We start from the raw sequence: 27,558 nt of genomic DNA on the forward strand, positions 1-27,558 counted from the left end.
AGGACCATCGGAGTTAGCCGATCGCATTCCGTGTGACCGCTTTTACTCAGTTCCGTTCTTTAGCTGTTACATTTATCACAAAGAAATTTTGCTTTGTAAATTATCATTGCATCTCCTATTAAATCATAGCTTTACATCGTCTCTCATTTGCTGAACATTTCTGAGCTTGTTAATGCTGGAACTTTTAACAATATGTTAGGCAGTTTGGGGGTGCGTTTAATTACATTTTTGCGGTTTCTAATCAATTTACTTACACGTTATTTTTTCTTTCGGTAATTGTTGTCGATTTAATTGTTTAAATAATTTCATTCATTTGCATTAAGTGCTAGTAAAAATATAATTTCAACAAAGCAACTTCAAAAGTTATTAAAAAAAAGGCTTGTTGCTGTATGTTTTGAATTCGCGCACAAAAGGAATGGCATATCAGGCAAAAATTTAGAAATATTATAATTTTTTCAATCATAGAAGTAGATGTTCAAGTTACAAATATTACAAATATGAAAATGTTACAGTTTGTTATTTAACCTTGGGTTTCAATAAATTATATTGATTTTTACTAGGGAGTGTCTCTTCGTGTCTACGAATGTTGTTAATAGCACGCCTGTCTCGGGCTGTAATTCAGTTGATGTTTATCCAAAAGCACAACCATTGTTTTATAACTGAACCTACTCTTATTTTAAGCACAGCTAAGTCTAATCAAATTAAATACACTTATCCATGCTTTTTTTTTACTTTTTAATATTTTACTTTTAAATTGCAATCCCAAGTAATTTCAATGCATGTATAGCAATGGAGCTAGTAGAGGTATCCATCATGCACCAAGTTTAGAAATTGTGGAAACGTAAATAAATATTACTTACCGAGACAATACGATAGACAACATAGAAAGCGCAGGTATATGGTGATTAAATATATTCATGAGTTTTACAAACGGATTGTAAAAATACAATGTTACGTTACCTGAGTTACCCAAGTAGCAGAAGGAGTATTTTGAGTACTAGTATAAGTATATAATATAATAAAAGCTGCAACACAAACCTCCATAGTCCAATGTACCCGAAACGCTGTAGACCGTAACAAGTGAGCTGCTGTAGCCAAAGAAAATGGATCATCGTCAACCACGACCACTCTGTCAATAGGGAACGACTTAGGATAGGTATATAATGAATACAACTTGAATTGCAAGTTGTATTCATTAGGGCGGTCAAATAACTCGTCTAAAGAGTTTTGAGGTATGCTGAGCTGAGTTTGCATGCAGTGCGGATTATGAGACTGAAACACCTAGTCTGTTTGTTTACTATGGTTTTATAGGGCCTGGTTTCGTTTTCCGGCTTGGGCAAAGATTTGTTAAGCGTTTGATTTTTCTGTTAAAAATTCTCATTTGCCAGCCCGTAGCTAGGAAATCGGCGATGTCCACCCACGTACCTCGAGAACATGTTAAGCCATCGGTATATGTAATCATAACTGATAAGTGCTTACTATCGTTAAATTCCACCAAACTGCACCATGTTTAGGAAGATAAAAAAATTAAAATAAGAAATCTTATGGGAGGTATCTGAAACAATTTAAAGTTGCCGCAGACCGTTGTCGCCGAAATATAAACACAAGGCTTAGTATTGTTTTAAGATGAAGCACAAAGAAAAGTTACTAAGCAGCCAGTAAAACATCAAATAAGGCTTAATAAGTTGATGTTTTTCAAAAGACGAGGAAGATAATAAAACGCCCATGAAATGAATACTCAATTTAATGCATACATTGTTATTAATATTGTTTATAAATAATTTACTAACAAAATAGCACCTCAATAAATCGATAACCTTGATAACAATTTCATTAGTGTAAAACCAAACCAGTTTGTCTACATATTTTATTTTCATAATTTTGCATACTATATTAGTCATATGCCGATCTTAAGAAACTTTAGTAATGGTGATAAGGTCAAGGTATCAAAAACTGGTTGTAAATATACCATTTTAACTGTTTAGTAATATGCTCTATATCCCCCTCCTTTATGAGAGGCTGATGATTATGATGAAACAATGAAGGGTATGAAGCTAGAGTAATGTTTGTCCAATCAAATTCAAATTCCAAACATTTGTGACATAGCTTGTCCGGGGAAGATCTACCGCCATTCTTTTTCTTCCGCAAAGCTTATTGTTGCAATCACAGATATATGATATCCGTGGTTAAAGGCCTAAGGAGCCGTTAGCCACGGATATCATATAGTTTCCGGTTTAATTACAGGCACATGAGGCTTAACACCTCCGCCTGAAGTTGACGGACACAGGACAGCACGTTGCAGGACATATACCATATACCATCAGATGGGCCATCTAATTGGTTCGTTAATATAATTTTTTTTTTATAGAAAATGAAATAAAAATCCAGCAACTAGTAAGATTAGTATAACTGTTTATGGCTTTGATAAGTTAAATTTATTTAATTAAAATTAAGTTTGTTGGTTATGTGTATAATCGAAATAATATTTCTTTCTAAAATAATTCGCAACTGTCAGTTTAAATACCTATCTTTTGAACTCTACGTTTCTGGATATATTCCTTGGAGCCCTGTACCTCACCAGATTATCGATTCATCAAGTCTACGGCCTAAGGCAAGAAGACGATTGTATGAAAAGACACAATATTTCAAGGTTTCTTTGACTCTTGACCACGGTTAGCCTAAACTTAGGAACGATGTGGCACTCATAGATGTTCCATGAGCACTGGATGGATTAATTATATTTATTATGATTTATACTAAATTTTGCGCGGGGCGCACTCAGTAGTTCACGACTCTTATAAATCCCAAAGTAGCGTAAATGAGCTTATATAAAACAATGCCATTTTGCTGCAAAACGAAATGGGATGGATCTTTAGACGGCATGCAGTGGCGTGCACTTCATACATGCACAAAAGTACTGTCATCATATATAACTCGTATAACAGGAGGGTTTTTGCCGTTTTATGCAATTCTCTTGATGAATGCATACCCTGGTAAGAAACCCAGTGCACGCCACTGACTGCAAGTCTAACTTATTTATAGTGCAAGTGAACAAAAAAAAAGCATTTCTAGAACACCATTTAATTCTTCTTATGTCCTTAATGATATAATTATAATAATTAAAATTATAAGTCAGATATCAAATCACATACATACATCTTTCATCTTTACAAAACTATTAACAATTTGTTTTAGTAACTAGCAACCGTATTTACAGACCTCCTATAGTTCACCCGACCACACAGAGTTTTCGTTTCATTTTAAAATTACAGATATTCATGTACTTTAAGACATGAACCTCGTATCAATTTTCGTTACAATAAAATAATACTTTAACAAAATAACTTACGAAATCATTCTAAGATGAGGATGATTGAAAAAGCTATAAAATTATGTAGTTACCATAAATCAGATTATTGAATGGTGCCATCGAATACACTGTGAGACTACATAGTAATGTTTGTAAATACGGGTACAAGTGTTCTATTGGCTAATAAAATATCACATATTGCTTGTCAACTAAATTATTCCAAACACATATTTTATGACTTTCATTTACATAAAAAAATAAGTATAAAATTAAGAAACAAATTATAATATGGAAAAGTCAAAAACTAAATATCATCATATGTTATACTCACAATAGTCTCTGATAGAAGAAACATATAACCAATTTCCTAATTAAATACCTGTTATATTAGAGTTAAATGGTTGAAATGTTATCTGCAATCTAAACTATTAGGTGTTATTAATACGTGCTATCTTTCATGTTCATGTACAAGGCTTGTTTAAAAGGGGGTACAGGCACGAGTATTACAGTATATATGATAATGATAAACTTTTGTTCCACATAGTATTTTTTTAAGAAATAACTGTAAGTATTAAGAAATCATAAAAAAAAACTCGTTGACCATCGTAACATCAGCTTTGTATAAGTTTAAGGTCAAATAGGGTTACGAATTACTATGTCAACATAAAAAAATATTATTTCTTAAATTCGTGGTTGATAATATTGTAGCAATAATTCACACACACGCACACATAGTACGCCTTGTTATTGTGATGATGTGTGTTGTGAAGTTATGATATAGGGTGGGCAATTTATTGTTAGGAAACTGTTACATATTAATTATTGAAATTTAAATTGTAATAATTTATCACAATCAAGTATTGCTTTTAACTATAGGTGCTCGTGCCCCCATACCCATTTTCCAAATAACTTTGTTTATGTCGAACCACCGGTAATGCGTCCTAACATGTGCAAAAAAAAATATAAAAACTTTTATGTCTGTCCAAAAATCCAGTATTCCAAGTCAAGTTTGTAAGAACGCATCGCACGAATGGACGAATTACGTAACTTTGGTTAGCGATCCTCGCAACAATTTTTATCGGCTGACGTTATTGCGCTATTGGTGATAATTCAGAACGTTAACTACAATACAATAAATTCAGCCGAAAACAGTCGTTGCGGTCACAACGTTGCATCAAAAGCCACGTAATCTAGGGACTCGATATGCAACTGTACAACACTATGTATTCATTTCCTTTTTGTTTACATAATTTTAAACCGAGGTTCCTAATTCGATGCATCTTTTTTAAGCGATGTTACTCCAATTCTATACATATGGATATCCGATCGTATTGCCAAGCGATTAAACGTTCCGGTACGATGCTTTTTAGGAACGTATAATATGGTTCAAAAGACCGGTGGCAGTTTGTGCTAACAGTATATAGCCCCCTTAGGTGTGGCCTTAATAAAATGGACGCCTTCCAGAATAATATAAATAAAAAATAAAACTCGTTGCGTTCTATACGAACTCTGTAATTAAGTATTCGGCACTTTTTAATTATAAACCGTACCGTCGGTCTATTTTGTCGTTCATCCGATAATACAACCTATCCTGTAGGAGACTAATACCCCATTTAACTTACGTCAATGTATTAATAAATCACGGCTAATCAGTGGCATTCACCAACCGTTCACTAATAGTTATCATATAAGAGTAGGAGAAAAGTTTATTTTCTTTACACATCGTCTAAATCATTAGGCAATCGTTTTAGGTTTAGTGAAAACGGGCATAAACCTAACAACGTCTCACTGACATAAATACTCGCAGTCATACTTGCCACTATAAATTAAATTATAACACGTTGATCACTTTAATGTTTATCGTATATCACACAAGCATCACAACAGAAACTTTCGTTTTACGCAGCTCAATTTATAACTATGGTAAATAAATCTTTATACGTTTATGGCGAAATAAATTGTTCTAATTACATACAATTCCATACCGGTATGGTAATAATGCACTAATACTATCTAAGACTGTTAATGTATTTCATGAGGTTGAACACCATTATCACACCCATGATGTCAGTGTAGCCTTCGTGGTTCGAGTTGGGGGACGAGTTGCAGAGGTTGCTTCGGCAATAACAGTATCTGTAATTAATATTAATTTCAAGTTAATAAAATTCAAAATACGTCAACGTTTATTTACGTTGTTTTTCTCTTCCAGACTAGTTAGTCCTGGGCTGTAAAACTTGGTAGTAAGTGTTGGAGGACTTCCTCGTTGGTCTAGTTCGGTCTGTTAGCATGTGTTACTACGAATCACGAATCCCGGGCCGGGCCAAAAATTGTTAGTTATTGTGATTTTTTTTTAAAGTATTTTCAGTACCAGCACGGAGTTAGGAAAGGGGGGGGGGGGGAGAGGTTTATCAAATCCCGTGCCTCGCCGAGCACCTGAAGCCGTCGATCGTGACAATAGTTGATAAAGCCCACCATCCCGCATTGGAGCAATGTGTTGGGTCTATGCTCTCAAACCGTCTCTCCTATGAGAGAAGAGGTGGGCCTAACAGCGGGACGTTAATAAGTTGCGGATTTTGATCATGATGTGTAATTGTTGATGCAGTCTGATGTAAAGTTGCTGATGCGGGCTAACCTGTTAGCATTTATGTTAAACCCAAACCTTTAATCGATTTTTACGATAGCATTCAACCTCTAAAAAACAGTCGGAGGCATCTGCTCACTCTGAGATTTGTTGCTCTACATTTATCACCAACCAAACTATGAGAAGTAAGCGTGTTATGCAGAACACTGTCAACTAAGTTTACCCATTCAAAACCAAAATAACATACATAACATACATATATATCAACAAAATTAAAATCTTGTTCGTATTTTTTCAATTCTTCAATGAATTTAATAAAGACAGCAGATATAGACGCTTCGCGTTTTTTGTTAAATTCCTTGAGATTGTTTCGTAGTAAAAATTATAGATAATAATAAGACTTCCAACCCTTCGTTCTCTGAGTGTCAAAGCACTTTCCTTTCACTTTAATCTATATTGCACGTACGCGTAACCGGTTTCTCTGAACTGATATTAAGACAAACCCAACTTTAAAGTCTGACTTGACCTTGTACTTTCAGTCAAACAGTGCTACGAGTATTTAATTCTAATATAATTACGAGGTAAAACTACAAAAACAGCACTGATTAGCGCTTGGCCAAACAATCATAAGAGATATGACCTTATATAGTTTTGATTCTGAAGGTTAAAAATATTTAGATAAGTTTGTATTTGTAGTTAGATGTAAGGTATGATTCGTTACCAACTCCATAGTTTCTAAAGAATTTCCAAGGATTTTGTAAGCATTTTTGTAAAATAACTCTATTTAGGTAGGTAACTTTGATATTGATTGTAAGGATTGGAAGAATATTATAAAAAATAAAATAAATAAATAATATAATAAATAAAGTTTTATCTTAGTTCGGTAATATTATACACGCACACTCACACAAACACACTCACAGAAACACACACACACACTGATATGTATAAAACGTTCAAAATATGAAACCTAGTACAAATATGATTACCAGCGTTACCTGCGAATTCATATATTTATTTTTTCTTTTTGTTTTAAACGAGCCATATTTATAAAGAGAGCACTGTCGCCTATAACACAGGTTTATACCTAGCTGAGGGACAGATGATTTCTGTACATCCGTGTTAATTATAACATTAATATAAGTTATACCTATTGTGCAAATGTAAATATACTAAGACAATACACACATCGCCATCTAGTCCCAGAGTAAGCTTTGCTTGTGTTATGGGTACCAAGATAACTGTTGAATATTTTTATGATTTATATATATGAATACTTATAATATATAGATAAACTCCCAGACATTGAAAAACATTCATGTTCATCACACAAACATTTCCAGTTGTGGGAATCGAACCTTGGACTCAGAAAGCAAGGTCGCTGCCCACTGCGCCCATCTGCCGTCATATTGAAAAACAAATACCTAAAACTGTTTATGAATTAAATTAAATTTATGAGTAGTAGTACTGTGAAGCTTATTGTGAAAGAGCTCGTCCGGGAAAATACTACCAGCCTGCTTATTTCTGCCGATAAGCAGCATTGCTGTGTTCCAGTAAGGGCGTGGTTGCCGGTCTTATACCAGAAACATGAGGATTAACACCTGCGCCTCAGTTAAATGGAAATGGGACGGTACCTTGTATGCCTTGCGAAGTGTTGCTCTGTTTATAAGCGATATTTTTACAATAAGTTACCATCGGATGTGTTATTACTTTGTTCTGTCAATTATTAACATAAGCAAAATGAATACTGATAGACAGTGGCGTACAAAGAGGGTATGCACAGAGTATGCAGATGATTAAGACCTTCAGTACTCCAATACGAGTTATAAATACTTAGGGGTAGGCTTTTTATAGCTCTTGCAAATCCTATCCTTAAGTTTTTTATAACTTGTACTGGAGATTTTCTTCATTTTAAATCATCTCCTCACCTCAGCATAGAGGGTATGCACAGGGTATACCCTCTATGCACGCCACTGCTGATAGGTTGTAAATTTCTGTTTGATTACTTACTTTGTAGGAGTTGTTCTTTCACCCTTGTCATCATCTACTTCTGAACAGCCCTCTTCGTAAGGCTCCAAAATTTCCATTTTGGGAGACCATTTGCCGTTTTCGTAGTAATGGTACTTGTTCTTTTGATTAGCACAATCGCGCAGAACTCCCGTTATTCTCACTGAAAATATAAAGGTTAAACCGTTTTAATTATAATATCACCAATAGCAGTCCACTGCTGGACTCTAGAAGCCTCTCTAGTAGATGGCAGTAGTGGCGCAGAGGAAACTTCTACCAGTTCTCTGTTATGTTCCCCTGGTCGCCTTGTACTCGGAAAAAGGATAGGTGGTACAACTGATGTATCCTGATCCGACGTCGCCACTCTTAAATATGCATACCTAAATATCTATCTGGGGACATACTATAATTGCTTAAAAATATGTAAAAATAGTATGTATTGTTGCCGTTTTGTTTCGGTGTATATTTTTAGGATGTCAAGGCTTGAAATATAAACTGTGCATACAAATGCACTGGTACTTAGTAAATATTAATTATTTAATTTAATTATTGTAATTCTTGAAATGCTTACTTAATTTAAATTTTTTATTATTTTGCATTTCATAATTATAATTGGCCATATTACCCAAGTGTACAAAAAGCAGAAATTACTTAAATACTTGCTTAACCGGGGTGATTCTACTCAAGCGTACCTAGTTACATGAAATTGTTCAAATGTACCTAATCATTCTATTTAATTCTATGTTAACAAAAGAACTAAAATTCAAAATTTTAAACGAACTGTTAGTGGCTAAAATAAAACTCTTTTCGTAGAAATAATAATACACGTGGATGAACTTATCTTAATCGGGCTTATATAATCATACGTTATGTAAATTATAATTTATCGCGGTAAATATAAATAATAGCTAGGTATTTGCCTTGACCGAAATATGTTACAAGTTTAACGTCACATACAATTTGTGCTTGGCCTTTGTTAAAGTTCCTCTTACTTCTTTAAGCCATCGCGTGCTAGTACTATTTTCTACTACGGATCACAAATTTTTAGCCTGATCCGGAAATTGAACCTAGCACTGGTTCAGTTCCTGGATCTAGGCGAAAAATGTGTGTTGTGATTTTCTAAAAAAGGTTTAATTATAGAAATAAATCTGTAAAAATGTGATTTTTATAATAATCGTAAAATCCCGCCAGCCCTAATAGAAGCCTCGTTGTGGGTTAGTGCTTCGAAATCATATCTTATGTAAGAGAAGCAGCCTGTGCCCAGTAGTGGGACGTTAATAAAAATTCTCAGAAATACAATACGCGATAGCCCAGAAATAAAAATTGATAGTACCTAATAGAGCATTTAATTAAGCAATGTGACAAAAATGTTTACTTTCAATGTTGACCGATAGTTATAACGTTTTCTTTTTAGGATTTAAAAATTAAAATGTTACTTAAGTTAGATGGAAAAAAGTTTTATTGACTAGAAATTTATGGCATCGTTCCTTTTTTATGTGTACATGATCCTCATTCGGTTAGTACTATTAACGAAATAAAAATAAAATGAAACTTCATTCTTTATATGCACCCATAATAAGTATCACTTGTCCCGATAAATGGAACCATTATAATACAATTTTCAAAAATCCTAACTTATTGTTATAACTTAAAAAAAAAACTAACACTTGTTTGCACTTGATTACATATTTATGGCATGCGTGTTAATTTTCGTTTTCGTTTTCTATTGCCATCATGCCATGGTAATCAACTGTCATACCAGACCCTTCACCTTTATTAAAAAGTATGCCTGAAAAACAGACAATTATATTTTCCGACATGTTAGGTAAAGGTTTTGGACCTATTATGAACCATTACCTTGATCACTCAGTGACTAATAGATGTTCACCGGGGGCTAGTTTCGATTATCTTATTAATAGTTTGAATAGTGACTATTTAGATGTAAATAAAAATGTTGTTCTCTTAATAGGAGACAGTTTGAATGTCAAAAAGCATCAAATTATAAGATGCATTGATAAATTACTAGCTTTACATAGTAAAACTCAATGTAAATTCGTTATGTGTGCCTTTCCTCACTGTGGCACATTTAGTTCAAAGCAGAATGAACATATTTATAATTTAAATTTATTAATTTATAACCTGACATGCCGTCATAGTGACGCAGTTTTTTATTTTGACATCAATAAATCCATGTCATCCCTATTGTCTAGAGATAGTTTAATTTTATCTAAGAAAAGTAAGCATCACTTGGCATCTTTACTAGCTTACAACTTAAATGATACTGTTACAAGTATTGTAACTAAATCTATTGACACCTCTACATATTGTACTTCAAGTACCACCAATATTTCTAATATTGACCCTAGTACTTGTTCTAGTACTATAATAAATAGTTATTTAAACTAGACAGTGAGACAACGGGGAAGCTCTGTAATATGAACATTGTACATCAAAACATACAGAGCTTCACCGGCAAAGAATTAGAAATAGAACTGTTTGTTGAAAAATTCAATATACACATATTGTGTATAACTGAGCATTGGCTCACTGGAGCACAAATAGCAGTTAACATCAATAACTTCAAAATGTCAAGTGTGTTCTTTAGAAAGACTGCTATTCATGGTGGATCCCTAATTTTTGTACGCAATAATATAACATGTAAGGAGCGAAAAGATATAGTTAGTCTTTCTGTGGAGCGCATAATTGAACTGTCTTGTGTGGAGCTGGAGCGTTTTATAATAGTGTGTGTGTACCATCCCCCCTCAGGTGATTTCAACCAATTCGAGGATGTAATGGAAGATGTCCTTAAGCGATTGTGTATGTCTACTAAAAATGTAATAGTATGCGGGGATTTCAATGTTGATATCTTATTACATAATACTACTACGACTAGGTTGTTAAACTTATTTAAATGCTTTAATTTGAATAATGCTTTCGATGAACCTACTAGAATCACAGCAACTTCAGCATCTTGTTTAGATAATATTTTTTTTAACTGTGATATCTTAGGTAAATCGATATTAAACAATTTAAGGTCAGATCATTGTGGCCAACAAATTACTGTTGTTGGTACAAATAGAAATAAACATATTGTTAAGTACAGGCCGATAACTCAGAGTAAACTGACGCGATTTGAAGGTGAAATATCAGCCAAAATTCCTGCTCTCTTTTTTGAAAACTGTCATCCCGACAATCTTTATCGTACGCTTTTCAATGAAATAGAAAGTGCATTTAATAAAGTATTTACTTTTAAATACATAGATTCTAATAAAAAAAATGAGGTTTAGTGATTGGGCGACAATAGGCATTTACAAAAGCAGGGATAAGTTGTATGAGCTATATGATGAAAAACAATACAATCAGACTCCAACTTTCCTTGAATGTGTAAAAAGTTACTCCAAAACATTTAAAAATGTTTGTAGACAAGCTAAGTCGCTATACATTAAAGATCGGATAGTAAAATCTGAAAACAAAATACAAACAACCTGGAAAATTGTTAATAATGAATCTGGGAAAACTAAATCTCGAGACGGAAATTTTGAATTAATTATTAATAATAATATGGTAACTACTGATAGAGAAGTTGCTAGTACTTTTGAAAACTTTTTTCAGAATGTTCCTATTTTGTTAACAGATTCACTAAATTCCTCACCTACTGCAGCTCAGAATTTATTAAGAGGCAACATTAATGAGTGCAAAGTTTTATTTCATTTCAAACATATAGATGCATCGGATATCAGTAAAAACTTCAAGTTGTTAAAATTAAAGAAAACAGGTGATATATGGGGAATGTCGGTAAAGGTAATATCTCAAATTATTGACGTCATTGCTCCTCTTTTAGCTTGGCCTCTTCATAATTTTCAATGAATGTGTTGATTTAGGTACTTTCCCGAACCTAATGAAACATAGTAAACTCATTCCTCTATTTAAATCTGGTAATAAAAATGATATAAACAGTTACAGACCTATCTCAATCTTACCAGCTCTTAGTAAGATATTTGAAAAAATTATATTAAATCAACTCTTATATCATTTTAATGTAAATAACTTACTACACCCTGAGCAGTATGGCTTCACTAAAGGTCGTAGCACAACGGACGCAGGCGCTAAACTTATAAAACATGTTTATGATGCCTGGGAATGTTCACAGAACGCCATGGGTGTTTTTTGTGATCTATCTAAAGCTTTCGATTGTGTTGATCATAAAACCTTGCTTCTTAAGCTAAGCCACTATGGTATCCAAAACGTTGCACTAAATTTGGTTGCCTCTTATCTCAGCAATAGAACCCAAAGAGTTTGCATAAATGATGCAAAGTCTCAGGGTTCAAATACCTCAATGGGTGTCCCACAAGCTCGATTTTGGGTCCTTTTCTATTTTTAGTGTATATAAATGATCTACCGTACCATGTCAGTGGAAAATGCGACATTGTATTGTTTGCAGATGATACATCTCTAATTTTTAAGACTGATAGGAGTAAAGATAACTCTGACGAATTAAACCGTGTTATGTCGCATGTGTCGCACTGGTTTACAGTTAACAACTTACTTTTAAATGCAAAAAAAACAAAGTGTGTCGAATTTATCTTACCAAATGTAAAGAAAATTGATAAAAATATAATGATAAATGGTGAATCACTAAAAATAGAGACTTCCACAGTTTTTCTGGGCGTGACCTTGGATAATAAGCTACAGTGGGGTGCCCATATAGATTCACTAGCGGGTAAACTAAGCTCGGCTGCCTACGCAGTCAGAAAAATTAGACAGATTACTGACGTTGAAATAGCTAGGCTAGTTTATTTTGCGTACTTTCATAGTGTTTTGTCCTATGGAATCTTGTTATGGGGTAAAGCAGCTGATATCGAAACTATATTTATATTGCAGAAAAGAGCTGTACGGTCAATATATAAACTTAAATCACGCGAATCCCTCCGTGAGAAGTTTAAAGAAATAGGCATACTTACTGTAGCTTCGCAATATATTTATAACAATATAGTATTTGTAAGACAACATATTAGTCTTTATAAACAAAAAGTGGACATAAACAGTCGACTTACAAGAAATGGTCATAAATTAGTGTCATCTGCATATCGTCTGCGTAAGGTACAGGGATCATTTGTGGGATTGAGTATACGCTTTTATAATATGATTCCTAAGGTGATATTGGACCTGCCAATGCACAAGTTTAAAGAATTTGTTAAAACACATTTATTAGAGCGAGGAATTTTGAATTTTGAATTTTGAATTTTGAATCGTTGAACTCGTTTGACCTTAAATGTAAGTTACACTGCTGATGTTATGGTTGACACTGCGTAATTTTTATGACAACTTTGTAGGATTTTTTTAAGTATTAACCCGTAGTTGTAATCCGTTATATAAATATTATACACTTACGTTAAAATTTGCTGCATTTTTAATAGGTCAATAACTGGTTTAATAGCATTAATGAGTGCCTACTAAGCTCGTTTTTTTAACCCTTGACAAAGGCCCGATACGCTGCGGTAAATATTGCATATTAACTATTTGTCGTTCACCTTGTAATACCATTGCCCTTGTACGTCTAGCGTCATCGCGTTCTGCCTATCGAATTATTCTGCTTTGACTTTTGATATGTTGATAAGAAATTCTTTGTTTAAATAAAATGCAAATTTAAATAAAATGTATAAGCTACCTCAGCGATTTGTTTTACTATTATTGTTTTTTAATCTGGATCGGTTTTCGCGGTTAAAAGTAGCCTCGAACACTCCTTGCAAAGTCAAGAGTCCTCATTCTTACTTACTCCATTAGCCACTTTATAACTTTAAGTCTGTTCAGTAGTATAGAGGCTCTGCCGGTGATGAAGCCGGTAAGAAAATCGGCAATGATCTTTTCCAACATTATTTTTCAATGTTACTTTAAGTATTTTGTCTGAGCAAAGGCTCTATATATCTCAACTTAGACTTCTAGGAAGACATAATAATATTTAAAATTATTAAATATAAGTTAATTATTCTCACTAATGCATTGATTTAATATGCATTAATGAGAATAATAAACTTATAATTTTACTACTGTATTAATGTACTACTACTGAAGATGCACGTAGTTAAATAATTTCCGAAAAAGGTGCTGCTAAAAGGTACTCAAGGGATTAAAAAAATTGCATTCATGGTTACCTATGCAAAGTTTTACCGTTTAACTAATATGGGTGCAATTTTGCATATAATAGGTTTACATCCTGGAGATGGCTAGGGTAGGCCCGTTTTATACCGGGAAAATGAAACTATCAAAAAACCCAAGAGAAACGCGGACGAAGTTGTGAAAGCTTAATATATATATACAAAAGTTTTACTGACCCCCATTCTGGATGTCGAGGTGAAACTCCTGTTTCATACACATTGTCGAAAAGGGGCAATCGACGATAAACTTCTCGGAGTAGTCGAAGTGGACGCACAAATTTTTTGTTGTGTTGTAATATTGCCCAAGTGGCGGGTTGATTAAACACTGGTAACACTGTAGAGACGAGACCCCTGTAAAAAAATTAAATTTTACAAAAAATAAGATTTAATTAAAAAAACCATAGCATACACATTCCGACCTTGATCACTGTTTTGCCGATAACTTCTCATCAAGTTGATCTTAACTGTATCACGACAAATTTGCTGTAACTGTCGTCTCCAGTTATGTCTGCTGGGAGGTGGGAGTTACAAAACCTTACCGACAAAGACGTGTCGCCAAGCGATGCGTACAATGCCGTCTAGAAGCCGATTAAATACATTTGTTTATTATAACTGCCATCACTGTATTAGAATTCTTAATTATTGTAACTTTTTAGTGTACTAACTTCAAGGACCTTTATTAATAAACGTAGTAACGAAATAGTTATCCAGTGGTTTGTGCCACTTCAAAATGTTAGATTTTGAAGTAACAGTGATTGTTAATTGTTGCAAAATAAACAGCAACAGACGATAAAGAAAAACACGACTACTTAAGTCGAAAGGAATCTTGAGTAAATTGTCTAATTTACTCCGATAACAAATTTTATTTTCGGAGTAAATTGTCTAATTTACTCCGATAACAAATATTATTTTCACTGATGAAGACCGGTTAAAACTGATCTATTTCCTACTTAGGCGAAAACACACTAATTTCGCGTATCTCTTTAATTTATTTTCAAGGATTTTTATAAAGTAGGAAGTAATTTGAATTTCTAATACCTTAGAAATTTAATCGATTTAAATTTTGTCATAAATAGCGCGTAAGAATATATTAGTTATTCAAAGTTAAATAAATAAATTTGAATATACACGAGGAAAAGAAACTTCCGCACTGACTCTGGAGAGGCCTTTTAACCCTAAACCTGAATCTAATCTATGAACTTTTTCTGAGATATTAGTAGAGTAATACGCCTTATTCATGTGTTAAAAACAGCAACAAAATCGAAGCAGTAGTTTTTTAAAGAAAAAGTTTAAATATACAAAATCAATAGTAATATAAATATAGACTGGTAGTTCCTGAGTTAAGCGCAATACACACATGGTATAGGCGCAAATGTACAACTGCTTTATATCAGTAAACAAGTAACAAGATACAGATAAAATCAACCCTTCTCCTCTTGTAAGTTTATGAAACAATATATTAATATATGATTGTCAAAAATGTCTTTGTATTTTTGATATTTGAGAATAGTATTTGTGCGTACCTTTTTGTTATGAATGAAGAAAAACGTATAAATAATTTTATATTTAATAGTGTCCATTGTTTTTCATAGTGAGTCACTCACTGCTCCAACGCCTACGCCAGTACACATTACGCATGTGTCGGTGCCCGACCGGTATTGGAACCTTGATTTTTTATTGTGCTTTAAGCGATACATGTTATTTTGTTTTAAGATGTATCATATCATTTTTAATTATATATGAATGAAGTCGTAACGGGTTACTCTTAAAGTTAAACTATGTTTGGTCTAATGTTTTAGGAAACCAAAAATGCAATAAAATATGTGTTATCAAGGTTGGTCCAGGTACGATAACATTATTTTATAAATCAAGAAGGCCACGTGTTTAAAAAAGTGATACTAAAATGTTTTGTTTTACTAACAAAATTCTGATAATATTCGCATTAATATCTGAAACTTTAGGTGTTGGTATAGATTATTATATAGATCAAGATAATAATCCTGTAACCTTGTATACTGCAACAAATGTAAATGCTGTTCGAAGAACATTAGAAAGCAACCGTATATCCCAAACTAACATCTCAGTGCATGGAACTTTATATAGTAACTATAAAGATACCAATAAAAATGAAGATATAGAAGACGGTGATATTATAGTGTCTTACAATATTGAAGAAAGAAAAACACACTTCGAAAAATCATTCAGTACACATCAAAAAAAACCTAAAAATCTTGAAGGCAGGAATCGTAGCATAATTCCCGCAGTAAAATCTGCACAAAACTCTGTACAAACTACTTTGCCGTTCAATTTAAATTCATTTGAAGAATATGATTATAAAAACTTCAACGATAAAGACGACAGTGGCTTGTTAGCATTACGACACCAAGTTGCAGGGGATAGGTTATCAAGTCTTCCAAACAAGACTGAGAATGATACTCCTTACGCCAAATTTTATAATTTAGAACCTGCTGTGAATCAAGATCTTAACCTTAATATGACAAAATACATGTTTGATAAGACTTGGTATGTTCCACAAGAGTTTCCGTGTTGGGATTTGCCAATACTGTATGGAGAACTGGGTGCAAAGAAGAATAAATATAATGTATTTCTGATTTACGGTGGCAATCTCGTAAATGTTATAGAATCCTCGACTGAAAAAGAAACCAATTATAAACCAGTCGAGCCACAAATATCGCATGTAATTAATAAATGGTGTGAAGTAGAACCTTGTTACGGAGATCATACTCTTTGTATATTTCCAAGTCTAGCTAAGTCAAATATATGTGATAAGCAATACACAGTCCATGTGCCAAGTATCTTAGACCAATCTGCTGTAGTAAACACAATAAATACAATGCGAAACCATATTGCGAATGGTATATCGAAGAGATATCCACATTTACCTAGTGCTGCGAATATGAAACAAGTAACATATGATTATGATTTAGAAGATATGGCTGAAGCGTGGCTGCGACAATGTTTGCCTGGTTCAGCTCCATGTTCTGCTCTTGATGGAAATTTAGTATCGCACTTAGAATGTACTAAATACGCAAAATACTGTTGTACAAAAACTTCCAAACGTAATTCACAATGGTAACTATTGTGATTACTTATAAAAGTAATGAGCACGTAATCCATACTCCTACTCTGTAATGTAAAGATGTATTATACAAATATATTAAATTAAATTTCCTTTATTTACAGTACACCTCGGCCTGAATGCTATGTGTATCCTATTATTGGTTGTATACACATTTGGTTTTCCAGTGCTGGAAAGGAATTAATAGAACGAGATGTTCAATGTGGCCGAAGTTCGGTATCCACTTTTCATACGGTTCAATTACTTTGGGCTAAAACAAGTAAAATTGGTTGCGCATTCGGAGAAAGATCCAATGGTGATATTAGAGTAGTTTGTAACTTTTCACCAGGCGCCCCTTTTTATCTGGAAACTAAATTATATTGTGGTATAATTGCACACAATGATATAAAATACTTGCGTGATAATGAAAATCTAACAGATATTTTTTACTTAGCGTCTTTAGGAATAAAATGGCACAGTTTAATAAATTTGCCATCAGATAAAGTCTCAGCTACAACGGATAAAATGGCTGATGAAAACGTTGTACGTGTAACGGCTGCAAGTACCAAATCTCACTGGGGCGTGGGTAGCTTAACTAAGCTATATAAAGAAGGCTGGGTACGGAAACAACTGGGTGACCATAAAAATGGGACAAGAAGTTTGACCGCCCGATTGGTCGCGAAATATACATTCATTGATGAAACTGAGTCTAGATGTGATACTGATGAATCAATTTACATAGCAGGTCGCCCAGGATCATTATGTGTTGAAAATGGTAGAGTATATAAAGGTCTGTGTTACGGTTTTAGAGATCCAACACCGGGATATAGGCTCATTGCTATACTTGCTTCCATAGCTTTATTTTCGCTAATTTTATATGATTTATTTAGTGGAGTTGTGAGACAAACAGCCTAACCAATATCATAGACTTAAATTAAATAAATTATATATTTTATTAAATAATTTTCAGCAGCGCGCCTGGCTTATAAACTTAAACGATTTATATGAAATACTAAAATATACAATACGTGAAATTATAATCAAGATTCTAGGTGGCATCCTAGTACCCCAGAACTTCGTGGTATTCCCAAGCGGATACGCGTCAGGCAGACGTAGGCGGTGGATCATAAACAGTGGCGTGCATTGCATATATGCAAATAAGCAGTGCATACCCTACCCTCAGGGTCTTAAAGAGCCTTCAGATAGGACCATTACAGTTTTGTAATTAAAAAAACACTAAGTAAAAAATATATGAAAGCGCCATCTAGTAATGAGCGGCCAAACTTCTAGGTCAATTGTCGTCTAGCGACAGCGCAAGCGCAACCAGCGCGCGCGAGGCGCATAGCGTACAAAATAAAATCTTCTACTTCGTATTTTAATTTTTAACCGTAAACGCTAAACATTTACCTTTTAAAACACGTAAAAATACCTATATTATTATTTAAATCTCATGTTATCGATTGCAGGGTAAATCCATTATTAAGAATCACTCGACATATGACGCCCTCTACTGTTGCATAGAAATATCAAATAAAATAAGCACGCCCAAAAAAAGAATCGTTCTGCTAGATGTGTGCGTGCAAGTTAGTAGTGTGTGTCGTGTAATGTTATAATCGTGCGCTTGTACTTACAAGATTAGCATCGGTTAACACAAGAACAGTTTCATTCATAAATTCTCTATGTATGGGTGTCTATAAGCACTGCTTACGGAAGTGGATAATCAATTACGTGTTTGATTTTTTTATGAATAAAATGATTTGCTTGGTTTGTTATTGTTGTTAACGGTCATTATTCTTTTTTTAGAATTAAAAACATTATTCACAAATGTAAATACCTTTTAGTGTCTTTTAAGAAAATTAAGGAACTAATATTATCGAGTTAGTCTTTCGTTTTGAAAATAATCTATGAAACCAAACGCTGTCTAAATTTTGAAAAATGAATAATTTAGGTTTTCCAGGAATCATTGGAAAGTGAGAGAGTTAACAATAAATATGGTTTCTATTTATTGTTTACATATCAAAATAAAATAGCGTTCGTACCCATACTTACAAAAAATTAAAGACTATTTTGACTAATTTCAATTGCAATATTATCTATAGCATATTCAATCGCCATTATTGTTTACCTTCGAACAATGCTGTATGGCGTTGGTGATAAATAAACGGTTCAAGTGCATAAATTCAGTAACTTTAACCTTTAGTAAAAGTTTGAGTAGTGATAGTTTAATGTGTTAAGGTTAATTAATAGTTTATTCATTCATTTTATAATGAAAGCATATTCGTGCGGTCTTTGTTTGGGTTCAGTGTGCCTGGAAAAGTACTTAGAGAAAACTTTAATTTCTATCCCTATATCGTAAAATTAGAAATCATTCGCAAAGGAAGGAGTGTACCAATGTTACATATGTATGTTTAATAATAAATATTACGAAAACTTTTCTTGGCTAAGCGGCTTTGTACATACCAATCTATTATTTTGCTTTCCTTTTGTTTTATTGTCCAATATACGTAAAGTGTGGAATGATAAAGGATATTGTGATCTTAATAATTTTCATAAAGACGCTAAAAACATGATACCTATGTTGGAAAAATATTATCATCATCAGTATGCTTAGAAAATGCTGCCGAATGGTGTGTCATAATTTTGTGACGTAAATCAGGGTATGTGCTTTTATTCAATTAGCAGTAGATAGACGATAGTATTAAATCAATCAAAAATATAACTTTCGTAAAGTAATTTGATTATAAACCGACATACCTATCTAAAATCTAAATTTTAATTTTACTTCATGTTTGTGCTCAACACCTTGTGCATACCCTGGGTCCAAGGGCTATGCAGGCCACTGATCATAAAATATATCCTTCTGTCTTCTGTCAAGTTCGCATATTGGCTGTTAGAAAATGCTTTAGCATTAAGTCCGCCTTTTGTAAGCCGATTTCTGTCAATGCAATAGAAAAAAATTAAAAACTAAAAAGAAGAAATGCATTGACGCACCCACATAAGGATAAGAAGAAGAATATCTTAGTGCCCACTTTGCTGATGAGTTCATGGTAAAAACTGGATACGTTACTGATGTTAATAATGCATATGAATCGTTGTAATGTCTAATTTAGGCACCTCATGAATCATTCTACAACACTGTATTTAATTATTTTTTATTGAGAAGTAGTCATTTCCAACTGTAAATAACTTGAAACGTTATCATAAGTGATTCATTGCTGCGGTTCTGACGTCATGTGTGGTATTATTTATTTTTCAACTTCGGTTAAAAATGTATTGAGTTTCCATAATGTAACATAATACGAATTTTGTAACAATCGCGTCCCTTAGTACGTGATTCCATAACTCGCAATCTCAGACAGTTTACGAGGATCTAAAAAACACGTCAATGTAACATGGATTTAGGCAATGTTCTTTGTTTGTGAGGTACTTTATTGGTGTATAAGTAGAGACAGTTGAGATATTATGTGGAGTTAAAGACTAATCTAGTGCAAATTTTTATGCCCTTTGTTTGGAAAACTACACCACTTTAGATCCATGTTCATACTTTATTTAATTTTTTTAATTTACTAAAACAACAGTTTGATGAATATTCCAGAGAATATATATTTTAAGATGACCCCTTTCTAGCAGCTATGTATGGAAACATATTTCTCTATACTGTGTTTTGTTGCCGAGTGACAGGGGATTATAATTTGTTACAAAATATCTTTCTCCAGATAATGTGCCAGATGCAATTTTTTTTAATAAATTTGTATTTGAGTCTTTTTATCTCTTTTATGCATTAACACGACCATTTAGCAACCTGTTGGGAGAGTTACCGATTGTGGCAGCTGGTCTATACAGTATGTTTTTATGCTCGGAAACATATAGGTACTTGCCAGATCTGAAATCTCGTACTGCATCACTTACCAAAATAAGTACTTGTTACACCACCAGACCAGATTTTGTTTAAAACACTGTTATATAACTTCTATGATATTATAATAATTGGTTGGTAGAAAATGCTTAGGCCTTAAGTCGGTTTTATGGTTGTGCAATAAAGCAGAAAAAAAAAACACAAATTAATCCATCGTAATCAATAACTTTGACCTACTTTAATAGTGACTAAGTTAACAGCAAACGAACCGCGCATGCCGAATTTTAAGGGCTTCTTTAAGCGATCTTAATGTGACCATATCATGTGTTGTGTGCAGAAGTAACTAATAGCCTTAATTATTTTGTTACACCTTTATAAATAACATTGTAACCTAAATATTTTATGTGTTATTATATATCGTTTTGTTTTTCTCTTACACCTAAGCGATTAATTATTTATTTTGCCATTCTTAATAAGTTACAACTGACTCGTGACTAGGGTGTTCGTTTACTGCAATTATCCAAATAATCCGTTTACTATGTTGTTATGCGATTGAGGAACAAACATCGACAGCTTCACTAGCTTTCACATTAGTCTGAATAGGATTCCGGCATATTGTACCTACTGTTGCTCTGTAATTACTACTTTACCTAATAAATTTTCATGAAAAAGAGCTCATTATGTGTTACACGCACGAACGATATGTGTTATAATTTATAATTTAGCCATATTTTCCGCGTAGCAAAAGGTTCCTTTAATTTAATTGCAATTCATAGTAATGCGCTAAGGTATCATAAACAAATTTATAGCGTATTAAATTGATTAAATATCTACTTCGAAAAACTATTTATATATAAGATTACCTATTTAAAGATGCTCTAACTATAAAATAATGTTAACTATCACGAGGCGTTTTCATTGTTGCGAAAATCGTTTACGCTAAAAAGCCCATGATAAAGGATCTCAAAAAATTATCAAAGATATTATTCTTATTGTTAAAAAAAAAAAACCTTAAAAACCTGAGATTTGTCAAAAGTTTACGCTGACCTTATTGAAATACCGACACAGAGATCACTCATCTCATCACTTCTAACACCCTATTAGTGGCAATATAAATGTACAATACTTTTCAGTCCGTCAAGGACACGTTTCCAAAATTGATAGGTATAAAAAGGCACTAATAATTCCTACACCGTCCTCACTCACACACCTATTACAGTTCAGTTGCGCAAAAAATTCATAAAATCAACCTTCTTTGATACTTTATTTAATTTTTTATTTAGTTTACTTTATTTGATTGCTTTCGTATTTCGTTCGCACTGTTATAGTTATAGGATTTATTACTAGTCCACCACCCGTTTAAGAGATAATCATCTGTTTGGTTTAAATCTGTGATTACATTAAAATTTATAAACGATAAATTACCTGTAATTATAAATGACAAGAAACCCGCCACGGCCAGTAGGTATTGCTCCATGGTTTTAGTCGCTCTCTCGGTTTTTGGTCCAGTTTACGTTTGCGTAATTGACATTGACTCAGCAAGTTTCCTGTTCCATTGACTGTGCCATAAATGTTTCGCTGTCATCGAGCCTGCAAAAAAATAAAAAAATAGACGTGTTAGAAAAAGTTATCTGAAACTTTATCGATTATTAGACCAGAGTAGAAGCCTTCAAAAATAATAAAAAGTGAAAAAAAATAATAGTAGTATGCAACCCATTACAAAAGGAAGGGGAATATTATAAAAATGAAAGGAAAATTATTTACGGGCGATCTAAGGTCGGGAAGGGGGTGGGGGTGAGTTTTTAAGGGTAAAAAAGGTTTTCTCGATTTCCGGCAAAACTATAAGTCCTATCGAAAAAAGTCAAATGGCAAAGTTGTAGGTAATAAAAAGATCTAAAACTTTTGAATGTACACTTTTTCACATAACCTCATAATTTCAAAAAAATTTAAGTAAATCTTGCAAAATGCAAAAAATCGAAAAAAACTCGAATTCGAATTTGTTTTATTTAATTATACATATTTTATACATTTTAAATATATTTTAGATACATTCAAAATATATCATAAAAGACATAAAAAACATAGCTAAAAATAAAAAAAATATATATTTTGAATATATCTGAAATGTATTTGATATATAAACTATATATGAAAATTGACCAAAAGTTTGTTACTAAAAATATATTTACGATATATATTTTATATATTTTTTATAGATTTTTAATATATTTTCTACGTATTTTGAAATATTTTTTTTTTTCCACGGGATTAACTAAATTTGTTTGTGCAAAATTAAGATGATGTTTATGATTATCATAGTATCAATATATACCTATACTAAACCAAAATTATTTTATTTACAAAGAGAAATCAATTATACTTGGTTTACTTCATTGTAGTGCAGTCGAAGCTATTAATGTCCACGTAGATTTTAAATATCCAAATATTTCCACATTAAATTTAAACGTAATACAATGTTTGTTTTGAAATATAATACATGTACCTATCATGCATGGTGTGACTATGTTTTAAGGATGTGGTTAACACACTGTAACAAAACAAATTTATTTATTTCACACGGTCTGTAAAATAAATTTATGTTGACTACACCTACTTAATAAATTTATCTCAGACCGTACGATTCTAACAATTATTTGATTCAATGATGGCCAATATCTTCTTTATATATTAAAAAAAATAGCTGTTGCTCGCAACTTGATTGCGTTTGTTTAGTATTTTTTTTAATCTTTTTATAGTCACAGGATAAAATTTGAAAAATAATATAAATTCAATGTTCATTTATTTCAAGTAGGGTAGGTTTTGAGCACTTTTGAAACATAAGTTCAGTCGATAAACATATGTTTATATGTCCGCAAAACTCGAAAAGTAGTCGATGGATTGACTGAAATAATACTGATTTAGCTTCGGTATGTTTAGTTAGCTAAAATTTTGAATGTCTAAGAGTGTAGTGGTTGATACATCAACAGCCTGAGAGATGATGGAATTAATCATATATTTTAGTAGTTAAAACAAAAGTTTTACGTTAGGCATGACCGTGTGTGTCAAGATATGTAAAATATCTACTCATTAATTTTAGTTACCTATATTTCATATGCTTACTTATAATTGGGTAAAGAAATTGCCTCACGGTGCATTAAGTCCGTAATGAGTATTTTGATTGGGTATAAAAAACCACATTAATTTAACATCAATATTAAGGCAACACAATATTTAACCTTGTCGTAAGCAGAAGGGTATAATTATTACATACAAAGCTTATTAAGTCGAAAATGACACGTATTCAAGTGTGTGAATTTAAACATTTAAACATGATCAATCATATTTAAAAATAATAAAATGCGTTATTTATATAGGTAGGTTGACCAATGGCCACGCTAAGACGATTTACACCTTCATACTAAAATCATCACAATTTCGCGAAAGCGTATGAGTAACAAAAGGAATATATATATACTACACCAAACCATATTGCATGAATAAGATTTGCGTCATAATATCATTATTGTATTTAGGAACAAGCGGATTCCCGCGAATTCGTTCGATACTATTTCTGATAAGTTTCCCGCAAGTAAAAACTCTTCTTCTCTTCTCCTTTTCGAAACAATACACCCCGACTCACCAACTCGGTTTCTAAATTTAAAATTCATTTATATCAAGTAGGCTTACTCTATTAACGATTTTGAAACGTAAGTCTATGTTTTAAGTGACTCTACCACCGGTTGGTAAGACCAATTCTACCGAGAAGAAGCCGGCAAGAAACTTATCAGATGCCCTTTTCTAACATCAACATTTTACATTTATACTACGAAAAAAAAAATCAAACCTCATCCGCCTAGTTATAGTATATAAATAGTATATAAGTAGTAAATTTAGGACATATTAAAAAGAATAGACATAATTTAGTGTAGGACTGAGTACATGCTTTTATAATATGATTTCCAAGGTAATTTTGGACCTACTAATGCATAAGTTTAAACAGTTTGGTTATAACCCATTTATTAAATTATATGGATTTCTTAGCGATGCTTCTATCTCGTGAGAGAAGATAGCGGAGCCTGCTCTCATCTTTCAGAAAATACAAAAGTGTGTGTGTGTGTCTTTACATTGTTTTCGAAATATGACACAAAAAGTTAAACAGCTTGAGAAGATGATGAAAGTATAAACTTTTGGGCAAATATTTAAAAAAAAACACAAGGGATGGCTTTTTAGTGCACGTTCGCTTATTTAACCTGATATTTCATATTTGACTTTGTTTGCTAAAAACTACTAAAACGAATTGAAAAAGAATTGTCTCGAAATATCTTTATCCATTTAAAAATAATCCCTTCAGTAAGCTAATTATTTTATGTCTGTTACACTCCAATGAAATTACCGATCTGTCTCCGTTTTGATGACCAAGCAGTCATTATTTTTGGACACTAAAGTTGCTAAAACCTACTCAAAGCCAGATGCCGCTTATTTTGCATTTCTAAACTATGTCAACAATGCTAAGAGTAGATTTAATCCGAAGTCGATGTGACTCCATAATACCCCGTATGGTATTATTGTTAGTTGGTGATAAATACGAGACTGATACTGCTTGCAATCTTTTTATATGGTGAGATACGAGCTGTTGCCCGTGACTCCAACCGCTTTTCTTTTATTCGTTTTTTTTGTTTTCAACAAAAATGTCGCAGGAACCATATTCAATGCGTTTTCAGAATTAAAACACTAGCCTATATCCGTCTTCAGAATGCAATTTATCATTGTGCCAAATTTCGGTAGATTGTTGTTAAAACTAGGTACAATCAGAATCAAACAAACAAAGCAGTATCGCATTAATATTGATTGATTGAATTTTGTATGGATATTGAAACTGCGCTAAGTATTTTGCACGTTAAATTACGTTTTAGCCTATTTTTGAAGGCATACCAATGGAACTGTTAAATTATAAAATTCCACATGCTTTTACGTTGTTATTTTATTTATTCAATTTATGGTAAATGACATTTTAATGAACAAGTGGAACCGGTTCTACGTTTACGTATTGTATGCTTAAAATAAATATATACAGCATTGACACGGAGAGTCATTAAGAAATATTGACATGCTACAGTTTCATATTAAAAAAGATTGTCACTTGCTACTGCGGCAACTGCTACTTGGTTGTTTAGTTTTCAATCGTTAAATATATTATTTTTACAGAGTATAATTTCTCCTTCCTTTGGCATTTTCACTGGACTTTGTAAGCAATATCTGTAATATTCAAATTCCTAACTCAGATTATTTTACAGTCAGTGATTGAACTATGTGTCGTAAATCATTTTAAGCAAAAACAAAAACAGGGATTTAATTTTATATTTAAATACTGAATCGTATCGTCTCCTTTAATTTTGCAATAAAATGTATATAAAAAGAAGTATGATATATGGTTACAACAGAAATAATATCCAGCTTGTGCTCTTCAATCTTCTTAGACCAGGGCATGTTTTAGAACACATTCTTATAGCTATCAGCACTCACATTAATGCAAAAGTTGTATGAACCATTCATAAAACCCTATGCTAATTAGCCCTATATTTCATGTAAGCTTTTAGTTTAAGTTACGCTTCAAGACATTTTGAAGTATTTTCGTTATTTGGACCTATCTGTAAAACAGTAATTGCAGTTGCGTATTTTCATCTCATAGTAAGTCCTGTCAATAGGACCGTTTAATACGATAAGTTACAATCTTTCGCACAGGGCACGGGGGTTTATAATTCAACGGGGTAACGGGGTAACGGGAATTATATATAATATGTAAAATTAAAGCACCAGTATTTTAGAAAATTAAAGCTGAATTAATAACCTACGACTTAAAGTAAATTACCGTAGCGAAATCAGATCCTCAGTTTAATTTTAATAATTTGCAGAAGGTACATACCGTAAAACTCGCAAAATTATTAAAAATTATATGCTATCTGCAATAATTTTGCGCATTGAGATTACGAGTTAAAAGTAGTATATTTTAAACCAACTAGGTATGTTTCAACGGTTTGTATAGACTTTGCAATGAGATTATTATGATTTTAAGAAATATCGCTTAATGGTTATAAAGAGATGGCTTTAATAAAATTTAATCCATCAACCAGAAATAATATTTACCTTAACTTAATAGCGTTATACCTATATTTTTGTCCAAATGTAGCACGTTCGCACTATAAACAACACATTTTTACACGTTGAACAAACAAACCACACTAGCATCGTAGTCCATATTATTGAAACATCGAGCAACCAACGCGTGTCTCGGTGCGTCGTAAAGGCTTTACTAACGAACGGCGCCGGCGCATTGCGCAGACCGATCGCGTTCTTGCAAGGATTTGTGTCATTCTGCGTAACATGCGGTGTACTTGACCGCTCTAAAAAGAAACAATTCTAATCTCGCGAAGTTCACAAAACACGGTATCCGTGATCGCATATATGCATTTCTTATCAAATAAATTCCTAATTTGTTACACAAGAATGGTTTTCATCGAACCGGTTGAGCTTTTAAAGACTTCAATTTAATCGCGAGCGGAATAACACATG

The 27,558-nt window shown here is 32.8% G+C and overlaps 2 protein-coding genes across 3 annotated transcripts in view; one reads left to right on the forward strand and one right to left on the reverse strand.

Moving 5' to 3' along the window:
- LOC120628463 (rabankyrin-5) overlaps positions 1-27,558 on the forward strand; it is a 67,586-nt gene that overhangs the window by 20,970 nt on the left and 19,058 nt on the right. The window lies entirely within an intron of this gene.
- Positions 3,066-27,307, reverse strand: LOC120628465. 2 transcript variants are annotated; one of them, XM_039896850.1, is made up of 5 exons: positions 27,154-27,307; positions 22,414-22,578; positions 14,231-14,404; positions 7,902-8,061; positions 3,066-5,443 (listed from the first exon to the last, which is right to left on the reverse strand). In XM_039896850.1, exons 2-5 carry the CDS (start codon positions 22,463-22,465, stop codon positions 5,320-5,322), a joined length of 510 nt encoding a protein of 169 aa, XP_039752784.1. In that variant the 5' UTR covers positions 22,466-22,578; positions 27,154-27,307; the 3' UTR covers positions 3,066-5,319. The 2 variants fall into 2 exon arrangements, with proteins under 2 accessions (XP_039752784.1, XP_039752783.1); XM_039896849.1 differs by having other exon boundaries at positions 27,133-27,307.

Source organism: Pararge aegeria, chromosome 12 (assembly GCF_905163445.1).
Source record: "Pararge aegeria chromosome 12, ilParAegt1.1, whole genome shotgun sequence".
NCBI classification, from domain to species: Eukaryota; Metazoa; Arthropoda; class Insecta; order Lepidoptera; family Nymphalidae; genus Pararge; species Pararge aegeria.